General features: G+C 53.3%; 1 protein-coding gene across 2 annotated transcripts; it reads left to right on the top strand.

Moving 5' to 3' along the window:
• The first annotated feature begins 127 nt into the window (after window positions 1-127).
• Window positions 128-18,917, top strand: Ptpn6 (protein tyrosine phosphatase non-receptor type 6). 2 transcript variants are annotated; one of them, XM_055609304.1, is made up of 16 exons: window positions 128-631; window positions 6,350-6,472; window positions 6,706-6,900; window positions 10,696-10,885; window positions 11,031-11,147; window positions 11,250-11,363; window positions 11,471-11,567; window positions 11,887-11,966; window positions 12,159-12,308; window positions 14,521-14,652; window positions 14,755-14,909; window positions 17,532-17,599; window positions 17,699-17,850; window positions 17,946-18,037; window positions 18,410-18,552; window positions 18,714-18,917. In XM_055609304.1, exons 1-15 carry the CDS (start codon window positions 618-620, stop codon window positions 18,522-18,524), a joined length of 1,794 nt encoding a protein of 597 aa, XP_055465279.1. In that variant the 5' UTR covers window positions 128-617; the 3' UTR covers window positions 18,525-18,552; window positions 18,714-18,917. The 2 variants fall into 2 exon arrangements, with proteins under 2 accessions (XP_055465279.1, XP_055465280.1); XM_055609305.1 differs by lacking the exon at window positions 128-631 and adding an exon at window positions 5,605-6,263.
• The last annotated feature ends 3,025 nt before the right edge of the window (window positions 18,918-21,942 follow it).

The raw sequence follows: 21,942 nt of genomic DNA, 5'->3' as shown, positions 1-21,942 counted from the left end.
GGTTGCCGCCAGAGTCCCTTTGACCTTTCCCCTCCTTCAGGTCCTTGGTAAATACTCTCTGCTGGGATCCACCGGCTCTCATGAGCCCCAGACTCCTCCTCTCCGTGTGGGAGGCTAAACGGGCCCCTTGGCACCCTGGGAGGTTTGCTCACAAAGGTGGTACCTCCTACAAGCAGTGGGCTTCAATGGTTTTTCTTTGGGCCTTCTCCTCTCCAGCATCTGAGAGGCGCTCTGCAGGGGGCGGTCCCTTGGCTCGGGTTACTTCCTGGTCTCTGCCTCTACCCGCCCTCCTGCTGCTCTGTCAGGTTGAACTCCAGGTGGAGCAGCAGGGGGCCCCTCCCTTCCCAGAGAAGTAGGCCCTGGCAGGCCTCTGGGGAATCTGGCTATGGTGGGCCGTCTCCGGCCAGCCCCACCCCGGCTGTCCTTCCCTCAGAGACCCGCAGTCTAGGGGCTTGCCCTCGAAGTGCCATTGGTTGGACAGACTACTGGACAGAGGAGGAAGTGGCTGAGCACCGGAATATTCTTCCTGAAGGTCTGGATCCCTGAACAGCTGTGCCACTCCAGCGGCCCCGCCCCCCACCGCCCCTGCCTGTGACTTCCCCCACTCCTCCCGGGAGATGCTGTCCCGAGGGTAAGTCCCCTGCACCACCTGTGTCCTCCAGACTCCTGTTAGTCTGGGTGGAAGGGCATTCATTATTCACACTCTCAACCAGCATGCTGCCATAAACATTCTGCCACCACCATCACCCCCTGCCCTGAGTCGATTTCCTGTCCCTGCGACCTCTCTATACTACAAGATACAGGACCTCCAGGCCTATTCATATCCCTCTGCCTCGTCTTTCTCCCTCTTGCCCTCAACCCTGGATGTGTATCTTTTCTCACTTTTAGCCACTGGCCTGTGGTCTTCTGCTTCTGCCTCCTGCCTAGGACCTGTCCTGGCCCTGGTTAGTTGGCATCACCTCAGACATGACAAGTCTGAAGGCACATCTGAGAAAGTTCTCCCACTCGTAGGCAACCCCCTTCCCTAACTTCTGAGCCTTGGTTCTGTTGTGTCCGTTCAGGGAGCAGACTTTGCAAGACAAATGGTGAGCATCCACGGGTGGGCGGTACTGATGATAAGATGTTGGTATATGAGCCTGGATGAGGCAGACATCTCTGTTCATCTCATGCTCTAGCCGGAGATGACAGAATGAATAAATAGGCAATCAATAACTAGGATTATTTTAGCTGGCTGAAGTATTAACTAATGCTCAGAAAAGGAAACAGCTTAAGGCGCTAGTAAGGGATGTATGCTGGAGATGTAACTGGCTGAAGGTGGCAGGGAGGGCTTCCAGAGGAGGTGCCATTTGAGCTGAGACCTAGGGCTGACACAGAGGCAGCCATGTTGTGCTCAACAGTCAAGCACCACCCCAGGCAGAAATAGCAAGTGTGAAGCCTTGGCTTGGGGATGAATTGGCAAAGGACGGTGTGTTTACTCCAGAGGGAAGCCGTGGGGATGAAAGAGAGCCTAGACTTTGGTGAGGTTTTGATATTGTAGTGATTCGTGGGTTGTTTGCACGGGGTCCTGCTCCAGTGACCCTTTCTGTTTGTACTCTTCCTCCACTGTATACCTTGTCGCTGTCATCCTGCAGGGGTGGTACTGAGTCTTCCCATCTGGCTTGGCATCTCCCAGTATGGAGCCTCTCTTGGTTCTTCAGCCTAGACTTGCAGGACCTCTGCGGCTGGGGTCCACTCCCCCTGTATGATTTGGTTCAGCTGCGTTGATTGGCTCCCACTGAGCAAACCACCTCTTATGCATACCACCTGCCCATGGGGGTTACCGGCTCCCTCCATCTCCCAGCATGCTTTGCTGGGCCAGACATCCCCTTTCAACCTGCTATGGCAGGGCTGGAGAGATGGCTCAGCGATTAAGACCACTGGCTGGTGTTCCTAGAGGTCCTGAGTTCAATTCCCAGCATCTACACTATGGCTCACAACCATCTGTAATGGAATCTGATTCCTTCTTCTGCTGTGCATGGAAACAGTGTTCATATATATAAATAAATAAATCTTAAACAAAACAAAACAAAAACCTGCTGTGACAGACAAATCTCTGGCCCCAGACAGCTTTGGCTTTTTTTTTTTTTTACCTTCCCACTCACTACTCACTCAAAGCTTGTGACTTTGGACAAGTTACTTAACTTGTCTGAGTTTTCACTTTTGTTTCTAAAATTGGGATAGTAACAAGTAAGCAGTGTTGTCATGAAAATGAACAATAATACGATTGTCTCAGCTGGGTGTAGCGGTGCATGACAATGCTAGGGAGGCTGAGTTTGAGGAGCTTGAGTTTGAGGCTAGCCTGGGCCACATAGAAGCTCCTGTCTAAATAAACAGATAACAAAGACAAAGATTAGGGTTATTGCCTAACAGGCAAAAATCCTGAGTTTGGCAAGGCAGTGGTGGCGCACACCTGTAATCCCAGCACTGAGGAGGCAGAGGCAGGCGGATCTCTCAGTTCGAGGCCAGCCTGGTCTACAGAGAGAGTTCCAGGACAGCCACGGCTTACCTAGAGAAAGAAAACAGTCATTTGTCAGTGTCCATGGGGGACAGATTCCAGATCGAAAGCAAACTGTCCGGATGTATTTGCATGGGACCTGCGCATGTACTAATGCACATTTCCTCATCTCTGCATGCCTAATACAATGTAAACGCTATGCAAATAATGACATTGTCTTATTGAGGATATTATGGCGAGGAAGAAAGGTCTGCACCTGTCCGGTAGAAGTATGCTTTTTGTCTGTAGTTGGCCGAACCTGCAGAGGCAAAATCAGAAGTCATACAATACTGTAAACGTTAAAGCTGAGGACATGAGACCATCCCACTTAAAAGTTACCTTAGGTGGGGGTGAGCTCTCAGTACCGGCATGGACCTCCACATTTGGCCTTTTGTCCCAGGCTTTAGCCTCCTGAATACTGGGGTTATAGGCATGAGCCACCACCTGGTTGCATTACTAACTCTTTAGGTCTGAATTTAGGAAATCTTGTGACACTCACTGGTCAGGTGGCAATTGCAAGGCTCAGAACAGTCTAATAGCTGAATAATGGTTGTATGTCATCTTTGGTAACCCAGGACCTGTCTTCCCTGCATCGGGATTGATCTCGATGTGTTCTTTTATCTTTTGCTTCCCAAAGGAATTTCTTTCTCTTATACACACCAGGCATTTGCATTTAGGACTGTCTGCCTCCTTGAGCCTGCTTAAAACAAAGACAGAAATTCCTACATCCGTAGGTGATCAAAGGCTCAAATGGGATTGTTGTGTATGTTGTCCTGATGCTCTGACGCTTCCTAATGCTGGAGCCTCGCCTCTTGGAGGGTTGTCATTATTTTCCTGCCAGAGGGCAGGAAGAGTGCTCCTTCCTATTGGAGCGCCTCGCTTTCTGGCTTGACACCCTTTAGATACACTTCAAGGGTCTGGAGTTTGAGGTGCCACCATGTAGGCTTAACTCTGGTGGTGAGGGTCCTGGTCTCCTGCAGTCAGTGGAGTGCTAAGCGGCTCCCTGGGACTTCCTGTGGTCCCTGTTGTGTTGGGGTTCTGCCCCAGCAGAGCGTACGTACGAATGGACTCAGAGGATGGGGTGCGTGGGAGTTGTGCTTCTCTAACAGGTCAGGCTTTCGCGTGTCTGTGTGCAGGGCAGACCTGGAAACATCCACGTAGCCAGGCCTGTGTAAGTGTACACGTGAGTGTTTCACCGGGCGCCTCTCTGGGTTGGACCCTGAGGGTTGGGATGGGGTCAAGCTAGGATGCTGGTGATCTCCCCTGCTGGCACCAACTGTGCCTGTGCTCCTCCTGACCCTCAGGGTGATCTGAGTCCATGGCGTTCCAGATATTTTATAGTGTAATATCTAAGCATACAAATTCCCCGATGGTATTAGCAAGAAGAGAAAGCCCAAAAGGGGGGTGAGAGGGAGGGAGGGGGATAGGTTAAGAGATATTTGATGTTTTCAAGAATGATAAAGTATTTGTTGTAGAGTGTTAAATTTTAAAATAATAAGGATAGTAAAAACCTACCAGGGTCTTGCTATGTATCCCTGGCTGGCCTAGAACTCTTTATGAAGCTCAGGCTGGCTTCAAACATGTACTCATTCTTTTGCCTCTGTCTTCAAGTGCCACTGCACCCAGCAAGACTGTTGGGATGAAGCCCAGGGCTTCCTAAGAACTAAGCAAGAATTTTACTCAAAGCCGCACTGTAGCCCTTGTCGGGTTTTTATATTCTCTTGGTTTTCCTATTTTTGTTTGTTTGTCCTATTTTTTTTTTTGAGATATGACATCTACACTGTGAATAAATATTAAGCATACTACTAACTCTACACTTACTCATGAATTGACTGGGTTTGTTGCAGAAGCAGAACCAAGGACCTTATGCTATCCCTGAGCTACACCTCAGGCGTCATACAGTTTTTAAAAGGGGTAAGGGAGCCAGATGTGGTGGCAATGCCTATACTCCCAGCTACTGGAGAGGCTGAGGCAGGAGGACTACAGGTGCAAGGCTACAGAGCGGGTTCCAGATTAGCCTGAGCAACTTAGTGAGACCCTGTCTCAAAATGAAAAAGGAAAGAAAGAGATGGAGATGTAGCTCAGTGGTAGAGCATTAGCCCAGCATGTTTGAGGTCCTCAGTTCAGGCCCTAGGACTGCAAAAATCTAAAGGGAGTAAAATGAGTAAGAAAAAGAAATAGGATGGAAGGTGTGCCTCAAGTGGTGCTTGCCACGCATGTTAAAGGGACTGGGTGCTCTCTCTTTGGAAACAGGGTTTCACACTGTGTAGCCCTGGCTGCCCTCCTGGAACTCACTCTGTAGACCAGGCTGGCCTCAAACACACAGAGATCTGCCTGCCTCTGCCTCCCAAGTACTGGAACTAAAGGCATGTGCCATCACGCTTGGCTAGGACCAGGGTTCTGATTCTAGTATGACAAAAATATCAAAACACCACAAACAAACAAACAAACAAACAAAAAACTCCTAAAGGCTATAAGGGACTCTGTCTCAGCTCTGTTCCCCAGCAACCAACATTCCTCCCTAAGGAAGACACCAACAGGAAACTTTCGAGAATCTTCTGTGGGGCGGCTTGTTTTCCCTCTGGTCTTGGCCTTGGTAGTGTTTGCAGTTTTTGTATCCATACTGGGGGTTACATACACAGGGCATCTTCGGCCTTTGCAGGCTGAGAGCTGCTAAAGGCTACCATCCCTGTGAGCATCTGCCATTGTTGCAATCTTGGCCACCAACTCTGACCTCCAGGAGATAACCCCCAGCTCCACCCCCACCTCCACCCTCACCCCAACTCAAGAGTCAGAGTATAGGAAAGAGGCCTATAAACAGATAGTCCTACAAGTGAAAAAGGCCCACAACTGACAACGCTATGTGAGTTGTGTTGGAGGGGCCCTCTGATGCGTTAGTATCTCCTTTGGACAAGGAGTCTATTGTTCAAGGGACTACTGTTCTTTGGATCCCCAGGATTATCAGGCAATCCTTAAAGATCATTGGCTTTGAAACTATTTGGGTCTGAATACCGCAGCTTACTAAGCGTAAGGCTTCCGGGGGGGGGGGGCAATTCCTCAAACTTCTCAGCCTCAGTTTCCTTGCCTGTAAAATGGGGATAAAGACAGTGCCTGCGCAATGGTGACGAGGCTGTGCTGAGGCGGTGTGTGGCACAGGAGGCATGCAAATGACCTTGTAGCAATGAGTCTGGCATGTGGCAACACTCCATTAAGTGACAGTGTCCCTGCACGCCACCCTTGTCAGAGCGTGCCAGAGGATGCTGAGTAGAAGCAGCTGGTGGAGGAGGAAGGGATGACCTGATGACCGCGGGGATTCACGGGGTGCGAATCTTGACCTGGAGGGGCCGAGAGGCACACGCAAGTGTCCTTGCTTCTTGAGTGGCGCATGAACACTGCCACGCTCCTGTGCCTTTGATGGCACACTGTGGGAAGTGGGCCCTCCCCCACCCTGCCACCCTTCTGCTTCTCTTCCCTTGCTCTGAAAAGAGAAGTACACGAGTGAGTTCCCCCAAGGGGTCGGCCGCGCCCCTTCCTGTCTCCGCCCTGCTGGCTGCCCCAGGCCAGTAGACTGGTAGCCCGGGAGCAGGACAGCAGGTTGGCGCTGAAGGAGGCCTGGGCTCTGAGAGCCTTACTTGAGGCTCAGCCCTAGAGTTTTTCGTGTGCCTGCCCAGACCAGGCTGTTCCCTCCACATTTTCTGCAGCCAACCCAGCAAGAGCCCAGGATGGTGAGGTAAGGGTCTGGGACCCCTGGAAGGTAGGATGCAAGGGTGGCCTGGAGCCCGGGGGACATTACCTCACCATCCTGTGCACCCATAGGTGGTTTCACCGCGACCTCAGTGGGCCTGATGCAGAGACCTTGCTCAAGGGCCGGGGAGTCCCTGGGAGCTTCCTGGCCCGTCCCAGTCGCAAGAATCAGGGGGACTTCTCCCTCTCAGTCAGGTGGGTACCCCCTCCCTGCGCTCTGGCAGCGCATTGCGTGGGTCCTGAGCATTCTTGGGGTCCCCGGGGTTGTGTTGCCTCCTCGTGTTGTATTGCTTCCTTTCTGTCCCTTGCCTGTAGCCCTGGCATGTCCCCATGACTGCCTATGCCCACCCCATGCCTCGGTTCCCTCAAGTTCAGGCCCCTGTCCCCCAGCCCACCCCATGTATGCTCCTGTGCCTGTTACCTTTCAGGGTGGATGACCAGGTGACCCATATTCGGATCCAGAACTCGGGGGACTTCTATGACCTCTATGGAGGGGAGAAGTTTGCGACGCTGACAGAGCTGGTGGAGTATTACACCCAGCAGCAGGGCATCCTGCAGGACCGTGATGGCACCATCATCCACCTCAAGTACCCGCTGAACTGCTCGGACCCCACCAGCGAGAGGTGAGGGGCATTGCAGGCTGGCCCTCTCCTTTGAGATAAGTGTAAAGGAGGTGAGCACTCAACCCGGGTGACCTTCTGCTCACGGTCCGTTCCTTATCACCTCTTTTCCACTCCTGTTATAGCCCAGGCTCTGAGCCTTTTTTCCTCCATAGCCTGATGATTCCCATAGCTAACCAATCCCCTGTCCCCCGAGGAAGCAAGGGAAGGGCACCCCATTGCTTTTCTGCAGGGTTCCTGCTGCCTAGCAACTTGGTCCTGAGAGTGACAGAGAGGCACCCCTTGTGGCTGGTGTTCCCCATCAGGTTGGCCCTATTACTAGAAAGCTCTTTCTTCTATGGAACCCTGTTTCCTTCCTCCAGCTCTCCACACGGTCTGGGGCTCTAGGTGTCTGACATTAATAGTTAATAAAGTCTCGGAGGCCCTCTGTTCCTGGGACACTCAGGGACTTATCTCAGCAACACGCTGAGGTGGGGCTGGACAGAGCTTGGTTGAAGCAAAGTCCCTGCTGTGGTCACAGGGGTAGAGGGACCCAGGCTTACCTGGCTCAAGGAAACAGGACACCCCCACCCCCACCAGTGCTACAAAGACATGATCCCTGTAGCTGGGCAGGCTGTTCTCCTGTAGTCTCCTCAGAGCATGAACGAGGGGTAGGTACTTAGATAGATGTCCCTCCTTCCACTGAGGCTCGTCTGTGCAGCCTGGTAACTGACAGCTCCTGTTAAAATGAAGGGCGGTGGGACGACGCTGGGGCTTTTTTAATGGGCTCCTGAGGGCCCATGCCAACGTGTTCTTAACCTGTATTTGTGTATTTATTGTTGAAATGATTCTAAACCTCCATCTCCCCAATCCCTTAGCCTTTGCTGGGGCCGAATGTGCTTTGCCACTGAGTTGCTTTCCCAGCAGTTTTCAGGTTTTTGTTTATTTGTTTGAGATTCGTGCCTCCAAGCTTAGCTCAGTATTTTTGTTCACACATTACTGACTGAAACTTAGAACCGAAGGTCTACAGACCACGGCCCAGTTGGGAGCATGCTTGCCTACCGTGCATTAAACGCTGGGGTCGATTCCCTGAAATGCAGAAACCTGGGGTGGTGTTACATGGCTGTAATCCCAGGCGGAGGCAGAAAGACCAGAAAAGAGGTCAAGTTCATCATCAACTACACAGCGAGTTTGAGGCTAAATTGGGCTACGTGAGACCCTGCCTCAAAAAACTAAAACAAAAGGATGGTGGTGGTGCATGCACTTAATCCCAGCACTCGGGAGGCAGAGGCAGGAGGATCTCTGTGAGTCTGAGGCCAGCCTGGTCTACAGAGCGAGTTCTAAGACAGCCAGGGCTACTCAGAGAAACTGTCTCAATAAACCAAAACTAAGCTGGGTGTGATGGTGCAGCATTTGGGAGGCAGAGGCAGGTGGATCTCTGTGAGTTCAAGGCCAGCCTGATCTACAAAATGAGTTCTAGGACAGCCAGCTAGGCCTACATAGAGAAAACCTGTCCCCAACAATCAAAACAAACCAAAAGAGCAAAAAGCAAAAACAAACAAACAGAAACAAAACAAAACAAAAAAACAGCCGGACCAGGTAGCACACACCGGTAATCCCAGTGCTCTGGGAGGCAGAGGTGGGCAGATATCTGTGAGTGCGAGGCCAGCCTGGTCTACAAAGTGAATCCATCTGGGACAGCCAGGGCTACACAGAGAAACCCTCTCGGGGGTGGGAGGGGGGGAGAAAAAAATGTAGAACATGAAAGATTGAGGCAAAGACCCCGTGGTTCACTTTTGGAGACCCGTTTCCAGCCAACATGAAGAAGCTGGTCTGCACTTCCTTGGAGGCTCTCCTCTTCTGTTGGTGAAAGGGGAGGGAAGGCACTCCTCATGCTGCTGCTTCTTCCCCACCTCCTACCTGCAAACCCCCCCCCCCAGGGCGGTTTGTCCCCTCAGATTCTCCTTTACCTCCCTCTTTTCCCTTTGTTGCTGTTGCTGTCCCCAGCCAGGATCCATCCTGCTGGAGGAGACAGGCTATGGAGGTAGGGCAGAATGGAAGCTGGTGGGTGTGCTCCCTGTGATAGAGGCAGGAGGCGAGGCAGGAGCTGAGCAGCTAGCTGTCAGGAGAACAGGATAGAGCAGCTGGGGGAAGCTGAGGTTATGGGGAAGCGTGATATACTACCTGGATGATCCGCCACTGACGGGGTTGTGGGTGACTCTGAGAGGCACTTTGGATAACCAGCTAGGAAGCTCAGTTTCACTAGGGATGAGACTGAGGTGGGTGGGTGGGTGGGTGGGTGGAAGCCATGACCCAACTCTCCTTGTGTCCTGGCCCCTCCTCTGCTGGGAAATTTGCATTCGTCCCCTCCATGGTGAAGTCTCTCTGCCTGTGGTCAGTTAACATTTGCATGGAGACTTCCTCATCCTGTCCCTGAGGGAAGGAGCTGAGCCCCCTCACATTGCTGGGGGGCCCTGGCTTATCCCTGAGGTAGGCCGGGGTGGCCCAGGAGGCCTGGGTTTAAGGTAGGAACCTCTGAAGGACCCTGAGCTATGCTGTCCAAAGGACAGAGTTGAGAAGGCTCAGGAGGACTGAACCCCGCTCCCCCCCCCCCCATCCTTGCGGTTGGAAAATGCTGTCCCCCCCCCTTCCCTGAGCTGAGGAAACCTCACAACCTCACTTCTCACTCTCTCCCCAGAAGGAGTTTTGTGTTTTTTCCATCACGTGGTTTCCTGTGAGGCTAGGCATTGTGGGGCTACGGTTTCCTCTTGGGAAGGGGGTGCTTCACGGAAAGGTCCCTAGTTCTGCTTTCTGCCCTGCAACCTCTCAGAACCCCTTGGAACCCCTGCTGCCCCTGGATCCCTGAAACTAGTCTCTCCTCCTCCAAGTGTCTGTGCCCCACCTCCCTGAGGCCGTTTTCATCAGTCCATCTGGACTTCTGTCTCTTCTGGTGCCCACTGCCTTCTGTGGTTTGGGTCCGTTATTCTGTCCCTCCCAGTCTGTTTCATGGGGACACCTCATTTTGTCACCCCCCCAAATATTCTGGATATTGCCTTTCTTTTTGTCCTGAATGATCAGGAGAGGCTTCAGGTTTTGATTAGAACAAATCCACCCTACGTTCCTTCCCTCCCTCCCTTCCTTCCTTCCCTTTCTTCCTTCCTTCTTTCTTTCCTCCCTCCCTCCTTCCTTTACTTCTTTCCTTTCTTTCTTTCTTTTTTAAAGATAGACTCTTACTGTGTAGCTCAGGCTGGCTTGGCACTCAGTATGTAGACTAGGCTAGCCTCAAACCTACAGTGATCCTCTTGCTTTTGCCAACCCAGGGCTGGAATTTCAGGTATGTGTCACCATGCCTGGCTGTTGTTTTTGAGATAGGGTCTCACTGTGTAGCTCAGGCTAGCCTAAAACTTACCATGTAGGGCAAGCAGGCTGGTCTCATCAAAGCAGTCCTTCTGCTCAGCATACTGAATGCTGGGATTATCAAAGTGAGCCGTCAAAGCTTAGATGTGTACTTCTTCATTTATTTATTTTTTACAAGAGGGTGAAGCCTTAAAGCTATGTTCATGCAGATCATGCTGGCCTCACTATTATCCTATTATCACTGGCCTCACTATTATCCTCGTGTCTCCTGAGGAGCTGGGATTCTCACTCCAAACTGGGATTCTAACACTAAGCCTGGCTTTTTCCTGTCAGCATTTTTTTTTTTTTTGTGAGATAGTAATGGATCTGATTGTAGTGGTGGATTTGAAAGCTTGTAGCTCAAGCCTGGCAGGTGGCAGGCTTCAGTGCTCACTCTGGGACCTTTCAATGTGCCTTCTCTAGGTGGTACCATGGCCATATGTCTGGAGGACAAGCAGAGACACTGCTGCAGGCCAAGGGCGAGCCCTGGACGTTTCTTGTGCGTGAGAGTCTCAGCCAGCCTGGCGATTTCGTGCTCTCTGTGCTCAATGACCAGCCGAAGGCTGGCCCCGGCTCCCCACTCAAGGTCACTCATATTAAGGTTATGTGTGAGGTAAGTCAGCTGGGCTGTGGGAAAGTTCTCTCGCCAGAACATTGGCGAGAGCGGTCGGGAAGGTTTTCTCGGGTTGGATTTCAGGATAGGGGTGCCAGCGGGGGGAATTCAGCTCTGAGGGGTGGCCCTACTTGGTCTCCTTCAGGGTGGACGCTACACCGTGGGTGGCTCAGAGACCTTTGACAGCCTCACAGACCTGGTGGAGCACTTCAGGAGGACGGGGATTGAGGAGGCCTCGGGGGCCTTTGTCTACCTGCGGCAGGTGAGGGACCAACCTGCTTGCTTCTTCCCTTCCCCTGAGCCAGCGGAGGTGTGGCCTTCTGAGGTCTTTCAGCCACTGACTTCCTGCCCTCCCTCAACCCAGCCTTACTATGCCACTCGGGTAAATGCAGCAGACATTGAGAACCGGGTCTTGGAACTCAACAAGAAGCAGGAGTCAGAGGATACGGCCAAGGCCGGCTTCTGGGAGGAGTTTGAGGTGTGTGCCCAGGACAGCAGGGCTGGGATAGATGGGGTGGCCTGCCCTCTTTCTGTGCCTCTGGGCATGCGCCCTGGGGCAGGGGGCTCAATTCTCTCACATTTCAGAGTCTGCAAAAGCAGGAGGTCAAGAATTTGCACCAGCGCCTGGAAGGCCAGCGGCCGGAGAACAAGAGCAAGAACCGCTATAAGAACATTCTCCCCTGTGAGCACCAGCAGCCCGGCCCCTCTCTGCCTCCCACAGGCTCCCACCCCAACCCACCCCCACTGCCCAGCAGAGCTCTCCTCCCCCAGGGAAGCCCGTGCCCTTCCCAAGAACCTCCCCACAACTACCAGGCAATAATCCCCGCCCTGCCTGCTCCTGCTTCGGAAGCCTCTGCCCCAACCTTAGCCACACCTGTCCCTACTGGCTGTCCTATCCTCTGTGAGCCTATGGCTTTGGAGGCAAGAATGGCTGTTAGCTTGGGGAGGGTCTGCCCCAGGGAGTGGCCCAAGCCGGTCCTTCTCTATCTAACCCATGCCAGTCGACCACAGCCGAGTGATCCTGCAAGGACGCGACAGTAACATCCCTGGGTCTGACTACATCAATGCCAACTATGTTAAGGTGAGTTGGGTCAGTCGTGTGGGAGCAGACGCTGCTCTCCGAGAGCTCCCAGTGTCTTGGGGTCCCTGGGTACCGATGCCTCTGGGGAAAATTGGAGCTGGTATTTTATGTGGGGCTGACAGGTGGCTCGGGCATGCCCCATGCCCAGAGATTCACAGCCCTGGTTTTGAATCTCTCTGTGCTTATACCCAGAACCAACTGTTAGGTCCGGATGAGAACTGTAAGACCTACATCGCCAGCCAGGGCTGCCTGGAGGCCACGGTCAATGACTTCTGGCAAATGGTCTGGCAGGAGAACACCCGCATCATCGTCATGACTACCAGGGAGGTGGAGAAAGGCCGGGTAAGGTGGAGCCCCACCTTCCAGAGCTCCCTACATTTCCCTCCTCAGTCCTTGCTCACCTCCAGACACGAGGAAGATCAGGGGCTTCGAGGGTTAAACGTGCTTGAATCCAAGCCTGACATCGTGAGTTCAATCCCTGGGCCCCTCATGATAGAAGGCGAGAACTGACTTCTGCAAGTTATCCTCTGACTAGCACGTGCATGCTACAACACTTGTGTATCCATACACATGCATTCACATAGAAATAAATCTAATCTTACATGCACGCATGCACACACACACACACATACACACAAAATGTAATTTTTTTCCTTTTTTTTTTTTTAGACCCGGTTTCTCTGTGTAGCCTTGGCTGTCCTGGACTCACTTTGTAGACCAGGCTGACCTTGAACGCACATAGATATCTGCCTGCCCCTGCCTCCCAGAGTGCTGGGATTACAGGCGTGCACCACCACGCCAGGCTCTGTAATTTATTATTATTATTATTATTATTATTATTATTATTATTATTATTATTATTATTCAAAGCAAAGAGCAGGTACCAGTATAGACTAGGACCTCAATGACAAAGGCCCAGTGCCTGCTGGGAAACTAAGGCCTGAGATAAAGTCTCCACTATACACCGAGACTCCTGGGCACCCAACACCCCTGAGCGACATATACTCAGCTGTGATGAGCTAGCCCAGTGGCGGAGCACTTGCTCAGTACGTGAACCCTGGTCCGATCCTCAGCGTCACAAAAGTCTCTAAAGCGGGGGTCTCAGGGCAACATTCCTCATACGTCCTCCCCGACCCTCCTCTCGTCTGCCATCAGCCCCTTCCCACCAGGCTTCCCCTCACTCAGCCCCCTTGTGCAGTGTGAAGTTTTCCTATCAGAAGCTCACAGCATCTGGCTGCTGCCTGTGAAAACCCTGCTGTGGCTCCCGGATGAAGAGCTGTCCTTTCAAACCTGGTGGCCTCCCTCCAGTCCTCATGCTTCTCCAAACTGCACGTCGCCTCTGCTGGGCAGTTAGCTTCTGAAGGCGCTAGCTGAGGTTTTGCTGGGAACTGGCCTTCCTGGGCCTCCGTGCTTCACAGAGCCCGTGGTTTGGATGCTGCTTTCTCTGTGAAGCTAGCTTGCATTGCTTCCATAGCCCCGGGGGAGAACTGGCTTCTTCCCTAGCTTGGCTCCTCAGATGTGCTGTCTGTCCACGTCACCTGCCTGTGTGTCACCCTGTATTCTATGACATGGACAGTGTCTGACTTAGTCTTCTGGGTTTTCTTGTTTTTGGTTTTTCGAGATAAGGTTTCTCTGTGTTGCCTTGACTGTCCTGGACTTGATTTGTAGGTCCTGAACTCACAAAGGTCAGCCTGCCTTTGCCTTCCAGAGTGCAGGGATTACAGGTGTGTGCCATGGCTCCTGGCTGTACTGCTAGGGATGGACCTCTGGGCTTTGCTCATGCCCAGCTCATGCTCTCTCACTAGACTGTGCCCATCTTCTCTGCCTTGAGTTTGAAGCACAGCTTGTTGGGTACAGCTTCAGTGGTCACTGAATGGACTGTGTGGTTAGATGGTTGATCAGGTCCTACGTAGTCGTGGTCAGCCGGAGGCCAGATCCCAGGTCTGATTATCAGCTGACTCATCTGTTCTTGTGACAAACGCCCAGACCAGGGATGGGAAAAAAGCTCAGTAGTTAAACATTTGCCATGACTGGAGTCGGCATCCTCAGAAACCCTTGTACATTCTGGGTGGGCACAGGACCTTGTGCCCACAAGTCCAGCTTTGGAAGAGGGTGCGTGGGACCCCGTCGAGGACTGGCCAGCAAGATTTGCCCTGTCTATGAACTCGGGCTTTGATTGAGACACCTGCCTCAAGGAATAAGGTGGAGGAGAGCTCCCAGCATCATCCTTATGCTGCCATGCACACAGGCCCCATGTATGTATACACGCATGTATACTATCCCATGTATGTATACACACATGTATACTATCCCATGTATGTATACACATATGCACACAGGCCCCATGTATGTATACACACGCATGCACACCATCCCCCATGTATGTATACACACACAGGTACTCCATCCCCCATGTATGTATCTACACACACATGACACCATCCCTCCTATGTATGCATCTATACACACCTTCAGAAACAAAAGCGAAGCGTTTGGGGTGCAGAAAGAGCCCGGAGCCCTCGTCCGTGCTTCATTCTTCCCTCTCTGCTTTCAGAACAAGTGTGTCCCATATTGGCCAGAGGCGGGCACGCAGCACGTCTACGGGCTCTACTCCGTGACCAACAGTAAAGAGCACGACACTGCAGAGTACAAACTTCGCACCCTGCAGATCTCCCCGCTGGACAACGTGAGTGTCCCAGCCCTGCCCACCAGGAGACTCTCCTTGATCTGTTTCCCAGCTGGGTGGGTGGGGCAAGCAGCAGGCACTGACTCCGCATCCTTGGCCTAGGGCGACCTGGTTCGGGAGATCTGGCACTACCAGTACCTGAGCTGGCCTGACCATGGGGTCCCCAGTGAGCCCGGTGGTGTCCTCAGCTTCCTGGACCAGATCAACCAGCGGCAGGAAAGTTTGCCTCATGCAGGACCCATCATTGTGCATTGCAGGTGAGAGCCGGGGTGCAGGTTAAAAGCAGCAGCTGGGGCTAGTGATGGCTCAGAGGTTAGGAGCCCTGGCTGCCCTTCCGGGGGACCTAGTTTGATTCCCAGCACCTCCATAGTGACTCATACCCTCTGTGACTTCACCCCCAGGGCATTCAATACCCCCTTGGCGCCTACACATGTAAAATTAAAATAACAGCCACTGACAGGAGAACAGTGCTGAGTCAGCACCTTCAGTCACACGGATAGGGACTCAGTGACTGGGCCCCCTGACCCCAGTTTCCGGGCTTACTCAGGGGTCCAGGCCTGGGGGCGGGCCTGGCTTGAAATAGCCTCATTGCCAGCCCTTTGCCTAGTGTGCCTTTCCCAGAGGCCTCTCTGGTGCAGCCGTCTAGTCCCCGCTGCCCGGTAGAGGTGCAGAGACCGCCCCACAGCTGACCTGGTCACAAGTGGTTATCGGGGAGACTGGACCGTCACCACAGGGCCCAGATCTGGCCGCTGTTTTCTTCCTCAGCCAGCTCTTCACAACTTCCATATGGGGTCACTATGGGCCCACCACCTCCCCTTTCAACTCTTGTGGCTAGGTAAGAGGAGGTGGGCAGGGAAGTCAGCACAGGAGAGATCCTCCAAATAAGCCTCGCCAGGTGGCCTTGCCTTGGTAGGTGGGAGACAACAGGTAAAGGGGTCTTAGACAAGAGGCTGCTTGCCTTTACCAGCTGTGTGTCTGGTCCTTGGGTTTCTCCTCTTACTGCTCATCACTGGGTATGGTGGCATAAGCCTATAGTGCCAATATTTGGGAGGCTGAGACAGGATGATCATGACTTCTGGACCATGCAAGTGAGACCTTGTCTTTGTTTGTTTGTTTTTCTTCTTTGAGACAGAGCATCTCTTTGTAACAGCCCTGGCTGTCCTGGAACTTGCTTTGTAGGCCAAGCTGGCCTTGAACTCACAGAGATCTGCCTCCCTAGTACTGGGATTAAAGAGCTTATCTTAAAAAAAAAAAAAAAAAAAAAAGATAGGTGTTTGTGTGTCTCTGTGTATGTCCGTGTGTGTTTTCCGTGTGTGCACCACTGATGGCTGGCTCCTTACGGTCAACATGGGGAAACAGGAACCAGTTTGGCCTCCTACCGCAGGCCTGTGGGAGCCTCAGACTTCCTCCTCCCCGCTACTAACCTCTGACTGGGTTGGAAGTGCCGCCCTATACTCTCCTGGGGGGGGTCAAACTGTGTGCTCTGCCATCTTGGAGATGCCTCATCCCCATCCCTGAGACCCTGTCTGCCACCCCTCCCCCACTGCACACTTCTTGAAATCCCCATGGCCTTTATTTAGAAATTACAGGAAGGAAGTGGTATGGGGGGGGGGGTTATTTTTGACAATCTGGGTTTGAAATTAGACAGCTCAGCTTATGGTCCCAGCCACATGGACTAGGCAATAGGGGGCCTGGGGTCTGCACCATCTGTTTGCCCAGGGGCGGTGGTAAAGGACATGGACAAAGGGAGGAGGAGCAATACTGTATGTTCTCCACTGTGTGTGTCCTGGACCAGCCCTTTCCTGCCATGTTGAAGAGAAATGAAGTTCCACAGGAAGGCCAAATACCACCTCTTCTGGGTGTGTGGGTGGGTGTGTATGTGGCCCAGTGGCCTGGAACTTGCTAGGTAGACCAGGCTGGCCTTGAACTCACAGATGTCTACGGTGCCTGCCTCCTCAGTGCCGGGATTGACAGCGTACACCACACAAGACTTCCCACCTTCCTTTTTGAGATGGGGTCTCTCAGTGGTCCTGGAGTTTATCACTTCAGCTGAGCTGGCTGGCAGTGAGCTACAGGGATCCTGTTTCCACCTCCCCCAGCCTCCTGATGATGGGGTTATATGGCTACTATGCCTGGCTTTTTTTGTATTCTGGGGATCTGATATTAGGTTCTCATGGTTGCTTGCGTGATAGCCATTGAGCCATCTAGCCCATCTGGAATGTAACTTTTTTTTTTTTTTTTTTTTGGCTCTACGTGGACCAGGCTGATCTGAGTGCAGAGATTAAAATCACACGCCACCATGCCTGGCTCCAATTATAACTCTTTTTGTTGTTGTTTTGTTTGTCATTTGAGACAAGGTTTCTCTTTGCAGCACTGGCTGTCCTGAAACTCATTCTATAGACCAGGCTGGCCCCAAACTCACAAAGACCTGCCTGCCTCTGCCTTATGAGTGATGAGATTAAAGGTGCATGCTACCATTACCCAGCTCCAAATGTAACTCTTGAAGGCAGGATTGAGGGGTGGGGAGCCCAGGTACCCCAGGGACAGGCAGGATGATGGCGGGTGTGAAGTGCTGTCTCCAAGGAATGGGGGTAGCCATCAGTTGGGAGGAGTGAGAAGTGGGGACAGGAAGTGGAGGACAGATGCTGGGGAGGAGGGGAATGGTGTCTGCACCCCCAAACAGACCCTGCTTGTACATCTGTGACTGGGGCAGAGACATAACGTGCAGGGTTAGGGTACAACCCGCCTTTGCTGGCCAATGACCTGTGCACATTACTCACTCCTGTGGCTGGAGCTTTGCCTGGTGTTGGGTTTAACCCGAGAACTCGCCATTTCCTGGGGAGGGCCAGGCCTCTGATGATGCTGCCTTCTCTCCGCAGCGCTGGCATCGGCCGCACAGGCACCATCATCGTCATTGACATGCTCATGGAGAGCATCTCTACCAAGGGTGAGGAGTCCTGGGGAGGGCAGGGTCACATGGGAGAGGGGGGCAAGCCATCCCTTGGCTGTGGCCTAACCCTCAAGTTCCATCACCACCCTTGTCCAGGGTTAGACTGTGACATTGACATCCAGAAGACCATCCAGATGGTACGGGCACAGCGCTCTGGCATGGTGCAGACAGAGGCACAGTACAAGTTCATTTATGTGGCCATCGCCCAGTTCATTGAAACAACCAAGAAGAAGCTGGAGATCATACAAGTGTGTTCAGAGTGGGGCTGATGGGTGGTAGGGGAGAGTGGGCATCACTTAGTCTTGCTGGTACCACCATCTTCCCACCACACCTTTGCCCACAGTCCCAGAAGGGCCAGGAGTCGGAGTATGGGAATATCACCTACCCTCCCGCTCTGAGGAGTGCCCACGCCAAGGCCTCGCGTACGTCCTCCAAGTGAGTGCTCCTGCTTGCTCTCCCAGGATCTTCCCTCTCCTGCCTAGCCTCAACTGTCCTTTCTGGAGAGGGCTACTGTGGAGGTTGGAGAGACCCTGGTTCGAGGCCAAGCTTCTTCCTACTATCTCTCTCCTTAATTTTTTTTTTTTTTTTCTGAAATGCCCATTATGACCACGTATGGGCCTGTGCTATGGACAGCTATGGACAGCTGTGTGAGATGAGGTCTCCGTCCCTGGGACCTTTGGGCCTAGTGTATGGATAGTGAGCGGTTTTCTGCTCTCCTGGCTTCGCACAGCCAGAGTCTGGCGGGGCTGCTGGTGCTGGGTCACCCTGCACAGTCTCCAGATTGTCTTCTCACCCCTGCCACCCCAGACACAAAGAGGAGGTGTACGAAAATGTGCACAGCAAGAACAAGAAGGAAGAGAAAGTGAAGAAGCAGCGGTCCGCAGACAAGGAGAAGAACAAAGGTTCCCTCAAGAGGAAGTGACCTGGGCATTCGTCTGCAAGTGGCCACGGTGCGGCCCCTTCTGCATGGTCTCTCCATGGCCCCACCCCAGTTGAGACGTGCATGGCATGGTCACGGTCTCATCCTACCCTGTCTGGGTGTTCCTGGATCTTTTGTCCCCTCCCCAGGCCCCAGATAGCCTCTGACCCACTTCCTCTCTTTTATTTGCAGCATCAGCCTTAACCCCTGCAGAGGCCTCCACTGGACAGATCAAGACCTGCCGCCCACACCAGAACCTAGGACCACCCCCATCCTCTTGTAATTTAAGTGACTGTGGTCCTCTGAACTTGTATATAGCTCAGCAAGTCCTCAGGCAGAGCCAGACCCTCCTATTTTTGTAAATAAAGCCCCCGGACCACGGTGTGTTGCCTCCAACTCTGTGCCCTTTGTTTCTGGGGACTCTGGACAGGGCAGGCTGGGAGGTCATGTGTGGTTTCATAAAAGTCAGCCTTCTGGGTCAGATGGACCTGATTCTGGATGCCGCCTCACACAGCTAGCTGCCTGTGGCAGTCCTAGGGCTTAGATTGCTCTGAGTTCTCCCTCTCTCATCCATGCTGGGGACGGAACCTAGGCAAGTGCTCCAGCCTTCTTACAGCAGAGGATGACCTGGGCTCCTTCGCCCTTCTTGGCTTGGTAGTAAAGATCGTTGAGACAGTGAGTGCCAATAACAATGGTCCCTGCTACATTACGCACTGGCAACAGGCCCAGGTACTATTTGAGAGACTACAGAATTAATTAATTCTAGGCAATGTAGGTTCTGCTTTATTTATTTATTTATTTATTTATTTATTTATTTATTTATTTATTTATTTTTGTGGTACTTAAAGCTCAGGGCCTCTCACCTGCTCGGTTGGGAACAGGTCTCTCAATGAGCTACCACCCCTAGCTCTCAGTCTGTCTTTGTTATTGGACAGTGGAGAAAACCGAGGCAGAGATCAAATTAACTTGCTCAATATCACAGGACTACTGGCCTTCAGAGTCCACCTCCTTATGACCCAGCAGATTCAGCATGGTCCACCCCAGAAGGATTTCACCACACAACAGGGCGGATCTTTACGAGGATCTAGTCCAGCCTTCCCTGCTCTGCAGTTCCCAAAGCACGGGAGAGCATCCCACGGAGGCTGCTGAGGCTCTCATCCTCCACTGGAGAGCATTTTATTACTCTGTCCCCCTTTCTACCCCTTTGCCTAGAGTTGGGTTCTTCATATATAACCTGAGTCTCCTCACAGTGGAAGGTGCCAGCCATACCTTGGGAAGGGCTGGCTCCCACCATGGGAAAGGCTAAGGATTGTACTTTGGCCTGAATGCCCGCTGTGTTCCGGGTCCTGAGGCCGTGCTGGGGGTAGTTGAGGGTGACAAATGAGCTTATCCTACTCAGGAGATGTTGGAGAGACCAGGCCACAAAAAAATAACTGCAACGGAAAAGTATGGAGAACAAAGAGGAGGAAGAAAGGTACAGCTCGGGGATTGAGCAACTCGATAGCTCCCTGGAGCTATGGCCCTCCAGGGGGTGTATGGGTGGGGCCGTCACCTGTGTGCCTCAAGGGCCCCTCTCCCAGCAACACAGAACCACACAGAAGAAAGGCAGGGCCTGCTCCTCTAACCGCCGAGAGGCCACCTGAGAAGAGGGCTCGCTCGGCTGAGAGGTGGGTGGCAAGCACCATCCATCCCTCCAGGCCTAACAGCGGGAGGGCTAGACCCCGAGGGGGGTGGGGGTGGGAGTCAGGTGGGCAGGAGAGGGGTGACTGTTTTGACCCGGACAGGCACTCCAACGTCAGGGTAAAAACAAAGATCCGGAGGCCTGTTACAGGGGGTTGGGGATCCACAGGTCTGGTAGGGCTTCTCTTCCCAGTTCTCAAGGGGTTGCCCAGTTCTGGCTGAGGAGAACACGGGGACACAGACCAGAGTCTGCCTAGTTGACCCCACACTGACCTCAGGGATGATCCTCGCACTCTGGCGGTGGGCAGGGTTGGAGGCCTAAGAGAGGCCTGAGGCAGAGGGGTTTTTAGTTTGGGGAAGGAGCCGCAGGAAGGAGATCCAAAGATGGCCTCTCCCTTTATTCCTTTAGAGACAGGGAAAGACTAGGTTGGAGAAGAAAGGCCGCAAGAAAGGGCGGGAGGACTGGCGGGGTGGCCAGGCCTCAAGAGGAGGCGCCCAGGGCTGGTGCTGGGAGGGAAGGAGTTAAGGCGGAGAGGGGGGCAGCCTATGGCAGCAGGACACACCTGTGCGCAGGGCAGCGGGCGGGCGGAGCCCAGGTGAGGCGCCAGCACTGCCCGGCAGGTGAAGAAGGAAGAGCAGGAGTGGCGGCCAGGCTGGCGCGAGGCGGCGGAATCCGGGGCGTTGACACCCTTTTTTTTTTCTTCTTCTTAACTTCTGCACCACTCTAGGGGTCAGGCGGGTCTGGTACCAGGTAAAGGCCACCGATCGAGAGGGGTCCTGGGGCTGCGCTAGGAACCGTAGAGCGCAGTGAATTGGGGTGCTGGGGCCTGGGACAGGCTGTGGAACTGTAGGGGGCTGGTTCGCGGGCGGACAGTAGAGGAGTAAGGGAGGCTGCTGAAGCCGGTTTCGGCCTCAGTGATGGGGCAACTCAGGGTACGCCTGGTGGTGGGCAGCAAGGCTCACCCGGAAGTGTCCCAAATGACGCGGAGGTGGGGGGATGGGGGCCCGGAGATCTGCGGCTTCTCCACCGGGCTTGGGCTTAGCCAGGACTGAACTTGGAGGTGGACTGGTTGGGTAGGGGCCCTCGTCTTACCCAGCAGTGTTTGGGTGCTGCTTGGGACTCTCTAATACTGCCGGGTAATGATGGAGGCCCCGTCCCTGTGTCAGCGTCGTCCACTGCTTCAGGCCCTTCCCTGGCAGCAAGCGCCTTCCTCCCCCACATTACCTGAAAGCCCCTTTTGCTGAGTTACGGGTGCTGTAGAAGTGCCTCTCCACTTGGCCGCTTGCCCACCGGAGGAACACAATGGCCCCAGCCCCTCCCCCAACCCAGTGTGATTTGTCATCTGGTAGATCCAGATCCTACCAGAAGGAAGGAGGCCTTGGCCTTGGGGTTGTCTACGAACGCAGGAGGCCCCAGCCAGCCAGCCAGGCAGCGGCGGCTTCCCTCCAGCACCTCATCAGCGGCCGTCCGGTTTTATGTTGGCTGGCTCTGGGTCCATCTTCCAGTGCAGTGTTGGATGGTTGAAGTAGGAAGCTCCTAACACTGTCTGGTAAAGATGGCCCCCGGGTCAGTTCCCTCAGCAGACCTTGTTGGAGCTTTGAAGACCATGGAGGCCTCCGGACCAACAACCTCTGACCTTTAACCCTCTGGATGGGGTGTGTATGTGTGAATCACTTGGCAAAGGGAAACAATGGGAAAGAGACAAGATGGCTGCCTTCAGAACCACGGCAAGGTTTGGAA

This window comes from Psammomys obesus, unplaced genomic scaffold, assembly GCF_907164565.1.
Source record: "Psammomys obesus unplaced genomic scaffold, mPsaObe1.curated_primary_1811, whole genome shotgun sequence".
Lineage (NCBI taxonomy): Eukaryota > Metazoa > Chordata > Mammalia > Rodentia > Muridae > Psammomys > Psammomys obesus.
Note: the sequence above shows the minus strand (reverse complement) of the source record. Positions and strands in the feature narration are given on the sequence as shown.

Coding starts and splice junctions, on each gene's coding strand:
- Ptpn6 (XM_055609304.1), top strand. Junction 6,901..10,695: donor TCGGACCCCACCAGCGAGAG/GTGAGGGGCATT, acceptor TGCCTTCTCTAG/GTGGTACCATGGCCATATGT. Junction 11,364..11,470: donor GCTTCTGGGAGGAGTTTGAG/GTGTGTGCCCAG, acceptor CTCACATTTCAG/AGTCTGCAAAAGCAGGAGGT.